This window comes from Cherax quadricarinatus, chromosome 70 (assembly GCF_038502225.1).
Source record: "Cherax quadricarinatus isolate ZL_2023a chromosome 70, ASM3850222v1, whole genome shotgun sequence".
Lineage (NCBI taxonomy): Eukaryota > Metazoa > Arthropoda > Malacostraca > Decapoda > Parastacidae > Cherax > Cherax quadricarinatus.
In genome coordinates, this window is record NC_091361.1 from 20,173,520 (window position 1) to 20,182,286 (window position 8,767).

Here is an 8,767-nt window from a genome sequence, read left to right on the forward strand (position 1 = left end):
ACGAATATAAAATATTGCGAGGAGGACAAAGACAGGATGTTCCAAAGATTGGACACAGAAACAAGGGGTCACACTCGAAGTTGAAGACTCCGATGAGTCAAAGGGATGTTAGGAAGTATTTCTTCAGTCATACTATGAGTTGTCAGGCAGTGAAATAGCCTAGAAAGCGACGTAGTGAAGGCAGGAACCATACATAATTTTAAGACGTGGTTTGATAAAGCTCATGGAGCAGGGACAGAGGACCTAGCAGCGATCAGTGAATAGGCGGGGCCAGGAGCTATGAATCGACCCCTGCAACCACAAATAGGTGAGTACAAATAGGTGAGTACACACACACACACACACACACACACACACACACACTAGTAGCCACAGAGTAGTCAGTAAGTGGAATAGTTTGGGAAGCGATGTAGTGGAGGCAGGATCCATACATAGCTTTAAGCAGAGGTATGATAAAGCTCACGGTTCAGAGAGAGTGGCCTAGTAGCGATCAGTGAACAGGCGGGGCCAGGAGCTCGGACTCGACCCCCGCAACCTCAACTAGGTGAGTACAACTAGGTGAGTACACCCACACACACACACACACACTAGCGTGGTTCCCAGCACACCTTTCCCTTTCTGGTCTCAACATTCACCAAGGGATCCTCGCGTTCCTCCTTCACGCCCCTAGACTCTTTTGTTTTCTTTGTTAGGTTAATATTTTTTGTGTAATTCCTTGAGAGGGAAGGAAGGGTATAGTTGTATGTAATAGTCCATAGCTTGCACTCAGTACCATCAGTATTACTGAGAGTTATTAGTTGTCTCTCCTTGCCTCTAAGTTCCATGATATTGCCGATTACACAGAGGAATGTGTGGTTATGTTGTCATCAGTGTGAGTGTATAGCAGGAGTGCCACGGCTGGAGTACCTGGAATGTGGCAGGTGAAGGTCACTCTGCTGCCGGAAGATGGCAGCAGCTGATGGTATGTATATATACCGTGGCTGGGTGGCTGGCAAGTCAGTCCACACTCACCAGGTTGGAGAGGTGTTCGCTCCAGCGTGCCTGCCTAAATTTTTATTTATTTATTTATTAAGTATTAATATCAGTTAGTAATAATAAGTGCCAAACATGAAGGTTAAAAGTGAGTATCTCTTCACTGTGTACTTAAACTGTGCTGTAGAGTGAAAAATGTCACGAATTATATGAAATAATCGTTCGAATGCATATAATTCGCTCATAATACATAGTCATAAATACGAAAGGCAACCTTTAACAACCAGTTTCATTTATCTGCAGGTGTGGTGAGCGTACTGGTGCTGGTGCTGCTGCTGGCGGCGGCCTCAGTCTATGCTGCTGATGACTGGTCCTGGGGTGTTGAATCCCCTCGCCAGGGCAAGGATCTCATTGACGAGGCTCCGACCCCAGGAGTAGCTACCTTCAGTGTCTCCGTCAGCCCTGAACAGGAGACCCCAGATGGTGAGGCGGATGATTACTTCATCAGGAAAACACTGGGAGATGCTCCCCTACCTTTGGAGCCCCATACTGCCTACGTTGTGGGTACTGCCGGCGTGGAGGGTGGCGTGGAGGATGGCGTGGACGGTGTAGTGGTGGCAGAGGAAGGTAGCCGCGAGGGACGACTCTTGGGTATCGGAGAGAAGCTCTGCTCGTACGGTATCGGTATCAATGTAAGTGTATATTGCAATATTTTAGATATGTACACTAGTTAAACTAAGTATATAGGAGCGTAATACTCCGAATTAATGTTCACAATTGTCGTAATGGATATGTATAGTATATCCTGGACTAGTGTTCAGTGTTATACAGGGTATATACGAGTATAGTGTGTCTTGAACTAGTGTTCACTAGTGGTATACTGAATATTTACTAGTATTGTGTGCTCTGAGGTAATGTTTACTAATATTGAACTGTGTTTACTGTGCACAGAGCTAGTGTTCACCAGTGTTAAACTAGTGTTCACCAGTGTTAAACTAGTGTTCACCAGTGTTAAACTAGTGTTCACCAGTGTTAAACTAGTGTTCACTAGTGTTAAACTAGTGTTCACCAGTGTTAAACTAGTGTTCACCAGTGTTAAACTAGTGTTCACCAGTGTTAGTGTTCACCAGTGTTAAACTAGTGTTCACCAGTGTTAAACTAGTGTTCACCAGTGTTAAACTAGTGTTCACCAGTGTTAAACTAGTGTTCACCAGTGTTAAACTAGTGTTCACCAGTGTTAGTGTTCACCAGTGTTAAACTAGTGTTCACCAGTGTTAAACTAGTGTTCACCAGTGTTAAACTAGTGTTCACCAGTGTTAAACTAGTGTTCACCAGTGTTAAACTAGTGTTCACCAGTGTTAAACTAGTGTTCACCAGTGCTGAACTCATAAATATTTAAAAATTATTTCAGTTTTGTCTTAAAAGACAAAATGGCGTATAAACTATTTCATCTCTTTATAGTTTCGTATAAAAAAAACAGGAAACCAATCAATTTTCTAACACTTTTAGAAATTTACGTAAATCTAATCTATCTTAATTTATTACAGTGTAACAAGAAGTCAGGTGCAGTGAAGGGAAATTACGGAGCCCCACTCTACAGCTATCCACTTCCCAAGCCTGATTACGGATCCTCTATTTACAAGCCAGTCGTTCCTCAGAATGGCTATGGTGCTCCTCCTCCTCCTCCCGTCTATCCCAATAGAAAATATAGTTCCTCAGGAACAGGAAAGGACCCAACACATTCTTCTTCCTTCTCGGGACTTCTGTCAGTGTTGGAGCCTTTTATGCCGGGATCCAAGAAGAAGATTCCCCCTAAGCTGGGTCACGATGCTCTCAATCCCTCTTACACTGCTCCCAACCCTAATTATGCCCCGTTCTTGACCTCCTATCACCCACCTCCCAGCCCCGTATATGCCACTCCTCGTCCTTCGTATTCAACCCCCCAGTATGTGGCACCAAAACCTGAGTACATTGCCCCAAAGCCAGTACACGTGGCTCACAAGGCAGATTATGCCCCCCCCAAGCCTAACTACGCTGCGGCTCTACCATCCTACGTCGAGCCGAAACCCGAGTACGCTGAGCCAAAGCCAGTCTATGCCAAAGCCATTCAGCCTACCGTAATTGAGCATCATACTCATTCCCACACACATGTATATCAGGATCAGGGAGCTCATCACGATGTTTATCAAGGGCTAGGAAGTCAGCAAGTCTTTCAGCGACAGGACATTAAGAAAGAGGCCAACTTTGGGATAAAAAATAATCATAATCTCGCTAAGAATCAAGGCATCACCCATCAGAGAGAACAACACAACTTCCAACAAGGCATCACACAAGGCATCACCCAACAGAAAGAGCAACACGACTTCCAACAAGGCATCACCCAACAGAGAGATCAACACCGTTTCCAACACGGCTTCACTCAACAGAAACAGCAGCACCATTTCCAACTGGAGAGTGTCAGTGCTAGTGATTCATCAGCATCCGTTGTCCCTGCAGTCGTTGTCAAGCAAGAATTCCTTCCAGGCAGGATTGAAACCGGTTTCAAGCCAATGGCGTCAGTTCAGCAGACACTTTTCCGTCCTCTAGCTCCCACTTATCGCGAAGACTGTCAATGCGTCCCCATTCCTTTCTGTGCCGACGAGGATGTTATCGGTCGTAGCGCCCCTGGCGATATTAGGGAACTTCTCGATGCTCGTAGCAAACCCACCGACATTTTATCCAATGCTACTGACATAGTGGAAAAGCCTGCAACAAATGTAATTAATGCGACCTTTGTAAGAAGAGGTAGAGTACTGGACTTAAGTGCCCAGAGTGTGAGTGAAGAAATAGCTAAAGATGCAACTGAATCGGTAATTGAGACAGATGTAACTGAAGCATTTACTGAAGGAGTACTGGAAGATGCGGCAACTGAAGCAGCAACGGAAGAAAAAACAACTGAGGAAGTGACAGAAGCAGTGACAGTGATGACTGAGGGAACGCGTGTCAGAAGAGAGACAAACAGCACAGATGACGAGACAGCAGCAGCACACCTCTCTACAGATGAAGTAACACAAGCACCAGACCTCGCCAGCGCTCCCAGTGATCGTCAGGGAGTAAGTTACTTTCCCTTCCGTTTGAATGCTCCGAACCAAGTCTATGAATTACACACAAACACACACACACACACACACACACACACACACACACACACACACACACACACATATATATATATATATATATATATATATATATATATATATATATATATATATATATATATATATGCAAAACAACCACTGTGAAAGAATAGAGAAGTTCCAAGCGCTTTCGTGAGTAGTAACGAAAGCGCTTGGAATTTCTCTATTCTCTCAGAGTGATTGTTTTGCATATTCTGAAATCACCTGTTTACTGCATATATATATATATATATATATATATATATATATATATATATATATATATATATATATATATATATATATATATATATATGCAAAACAACCACTCTGAAAGAATAGAGAAATTCCAAGCGCCTTCGTGAGTAGTCACGAAAGCGCTTGGAACTTCTCTATTCTCTCAGAGTGATTGTTTTGCATATTCTGAAATCACCTGTTTACTGTGATCTTATTGCATATATATATATATATATATATATATATATATATATATATATATATATATATATATATATATATATATATATATATATATATATATATATATATATTTTTTTTTTTTTTTTTTTCAACAAGTCGGCCGTCTCCCACCGAGGCAGGGTGACCCAAAAAAGAAAGAAAATCCCCAAAAAGAAAATACTTTCATCATCATTCAACACTTTCACCACACTCACACATTATCACTGCTTTTGCAGAGGTGCTCAGAATACAACAGTTTAGAAGCATATACGTATAAAGATACACAGCATATCCCTCCAAACTGCCAATATCCCAAACCCCTCCTTTAAAGTGCAGGCATTGTACTTCCCATTTCCAGGACTCAAGTCCGACTGTAAGAAAATAACCGGTTTCCCTGAATCCCTTCACTAAATATATATATATATATATATATATATATATATATATATATATATATATATATATATATATATATATATATATATATATATATATATATATATATATATATATATATATATATATATATATATATATATATATACGTATATATATATATAATTTTTTGTCTAACACCTGCGAGTAATAATGTCTAATGTGCTTGATTTTCTTTGTTTCTACTCGCAGCTGATTTTTATCTTTGGTTCCTCAGCGTCAGTTAACAGGTTTCACTCCTGGTTCCAACGGTTGTGGGCCCAATCATGTGTGTTGCCGCAGGCCCGTGTACAAGCCCCGCCGTCAGAGGTACACTTGTGGGCTGCGCAACGCTGCTGGTCTCCTGGGTCGCGTCAAGACTGCGCACTTTGTTGAGGGTGACGCTGATTTCGGAGAGTACCCCTGGCAGGCAGCCATTCTGAGGCGCAAAGATGGACAAATCATGTACCAGTGTGGAGCCACTCTCATCGACGACAGACACGTTCTCACGGCTGCCCATTGCATGGAAGGGTGAGTATTGTTGCTATTAAGAATATTTGGAAAAGGAATATATGACCAATTCCTCGAAAGAATAAAAACGAATATTTTGTTTCAGTAGCTCAATCCCCCTCCCCCAAATACTAATCTTTGTAACGATGTCGTCCCAGGCTTCACCCATCGCAGTTAAAGGTTCGTTTGGGAGAGTGGGATGTGTCTGGACAGTCAGAGTTCTACACCCACGTTGAGTTGAGGGCTGCTGGCGTGTACTCTCATCCAGAGTACTACAAAGGAAACCTCAACAATAATCTTGCCGTCGTCAGACTGGAATCCCCGATTGACTTCTCTGCATAGTAAGTACCTCCCTCACACCCGACACCTCTTAATTGTGAATTAATTTTAGTTACATCATCGATATAAAATGATCGATATAAACGTTATTTATATAATTATTTTATGCAAGGACAATTATAATTAACATGTTTCTTTTCTATCTCACAAAGCCCCCACATCACTCCAGTATGTCTGCCGGATGAGTTTTCAGATTTTACACACCAGCGTTGTCACGCCACTGGCTGGGGAAAGGATGCCTTTGGTTCTGAAGGCAAGTTTAGCCAAGTGCTAAAGGAGGTGGAGCTGCCCATCTTGGAGGACCGTCAGTGTGAGGCTACACTGCAGCAGACTCGCCTTGGCAGAGATTTCGCCTTGTACGAAGGCAATCTGTGTGCAGGTGGCGAGGCAGGAAGGGACACTTGTCAGGTGTGTTATTGTTATTCCATACATGACAAACAGAAACAAAACCTACTTACCATGGTGTTTATTGGATATAAAAACATGCCTAAATTTCCATTAACATGATATGAACGAGTACTGTATATTTCTACTTACTACTGAGGCTATTTTCAGCAGACTTCTGAGAAGGGCCTCAGTGTGAAGCTGAATTATACGGTACTCATCTTCTGATTGATTGTTCCTTTGTTTATTGTCTACGAAGTTTATTATGCTATATTGTTTGATTGTATTAACGGGTTCTATGTTTGTGTGTCTGCAGGGTGACGGTGGTAGCCCCCTGGTGTGCAGAGGGCCGGATAAGAGAGTGCAGTTGGCGGGTCTTGTGTCGTGGGGGCTGGGATGCGGTCGCCCGGGCGTCCCCGGGGTTTACGTCAAAGTCGCCCACTACCTGGACTGGATCCGGGACATCACCAAGACATAGAAATATATCTCTATGGGGAGGCACTTTCCAGTTGGTCAACCCAGGTTTCCATGGCAGACCTAGGCCAGGATAAATCTTCAACCCCTCGCTCGCTAGCAGTGTATGCTAGTGCTAACCCTGATGAAATCTTCCTGTGTGAGAAGATGTACGTAAGCATATTATGCTACCTTGTACTCTAATGTTAGAGAATATTACCTTACACTGTTGTTAATAAAATGTTATTTTGTAATGTTCGTTTTGTTATTACAACTTTAGATAATTCCTTACAATTTCAAGAGATAACTTTAGACTAGTGACTCAGAGGCGTACACTGACACTTTCCTCATAACAAATTATGCCCCATAATAAATTATAAATTAGTTTATAAGTTAAATATTGGTATTATTTACAACAGTTTGTGTGTGGGTTTGTAGGGTCAAGTCTCAGCTCCTGGCCCCGCTGCTTTCTCCCTAAGCAGCATTCTTCCAAACACCTTTGTTGTTGGTGGAAACTTTCTAAATAAAAGCAGTCAAGTGTGAAAGTTGAGGTTCCCCTCTCCCCAGCATCCCCACCCTCCCCCTGCACCACCCCCTGCACCACCCTCTGCAAAACCCCCTGCACCACCCCCTCTCCCACCAGCACCCCCACCCACCTAAGGAAAAAAACCTCCCCTCCTCCCCACCTGGACACACCAAGGAGAAAGTTAGTTCCAGATCAGTGTGGTGACATCACACTGCCACCTCTACCACCCCTGCTGCTACTTTTGCTCCTTCACTGGAACAACGACCATTACGACTCCCGGCCACCACCACCACCATCACCACCACCACCACCACCACCACCACCACCACCACCACCACCACCACCACCACCACCACAACCACAATAACTACAATGACAACCGCCTTTCACTCCCACAACAACAACCATTTCTTTCACTAACTCAAAAAACTACCACAATCACATTCACCACCAGCATTACCAGCACTACCACAACAACTACCATTACTAACTAAAAAGTTTAAATATGAAACCAAAATGCCACCAGAAAAATCAATTTCAATCTTGCTTGGAATACACTCTCCCTGGAGCATGTCAGAGCCAGGAAACACTCTCCCTGGAGCATGTCAGAGCCAGGAAACACTCTCCCTGGAGCATGTCAGAGCCAGGAAACACTCTCCCTGGAGCATGTCAGAGCCAGGAAACACTCTCCCTGGAGCATGTCAGAGCCAGGAAACACTCTCCCTGGAGCATGTCAGAGCCAGGAAACACTCTCCCTGGAGCATGTCAGAGCCAGGAAACACTCTCCCTGGAGCATGTCAGAGCCAGGAAACACTCTCCCTGGAGCATGTGAGAGCCAGGGAACACTCTCCCTGGAGCATGTCAGAGCCAGGGAACACTCTCCCTGGAGCATGTCAGAGCCAGGAAACACTCTCCCTGGAGCATGTCAGAGCCAGGAAACACTCTCCCTGGAGCATGTGAGAGCCAGGGAACACTCTCCCTGGAGCATGTCAGAGCCAGGAAACACTCTCCCTGGAGCATGTGAGAGCCAGGGAACACTCTCCCTGGAGCATGTGAGAGCCAGGGAACACTCTCCCTGGAGCATGTGAGAGCCAGGGAACACTCTCCCTGGAGCATGTCAGAGCCAAGAAACACTCTCCCTGGAGCATGTCAGAGCCAGGGAACACTCTCCCTGGAGCATGTCAGAGCCAGGAAACACTCTCCCTGGAGCATGTGAGAGCCAGGGAACACTCTCCCTGGAGCATGTGAGAGCCAGGGAACACTCTCCCTGGAGCATGTCAGAGCCAGGGAACACTCTCCCTGGAGCATGTCAGAGCCAGGAAACACTCTCCCTGGAGCATGTGAAAGCCAGGGAACACTCTCCCTGGAGCATGTGAGAGCCAGAAAACACTCTCCCTGGAGCATGTCAGTGTCAGGGAACCCTCTCCCTGGAGCATGTCAGAGCCAGGAAACACTCTCCCTGGAGCATGTGAGAGCCAGGGAACACTCTCTCTGGAGCATGTCAGAGCCAGGGAACACTCTCCCTGGAGCATGTGAGAGCCAGGGAACACTC

At 44.5% G+C, this 8,767-nt stretch overlaps 1 protein-coding gene across 1 annotated transcript; it reads left to right on the forward strand.

Annotated features, from left to right (window-relative positions):
* The first annotated feature begins 980 nt into the window (after window positions 1-980).
* LOC128688562 (uncharacterized) lies at window positions 981-6,944 on the forward strand. Its single transcript, XM_053776805.2, has 7 exons — window positions 981-1,120; window positions 1,276-1,664; window positions 2,520-4,064; window positions 5,242-5,534; window positions 5,672-5,854; window positions 6,005-6,260; window positions 6,553-6,944. The coding sequence occupies exons 1-7, from the start codon at window positions 1,108-1,110 to the stop codon at window positions 6,712-6,714; spliced, it is 2,841 nt and encodes a 946-aa protein (XP_053632780.2). The 5' UTR covers window positions 981-1,107; the 3' UTR covers window positions 6,715-6,944.
* The last annotated feature ends 1,823 nt before the right edge of the window (window positions 6,945-8,767 follow it).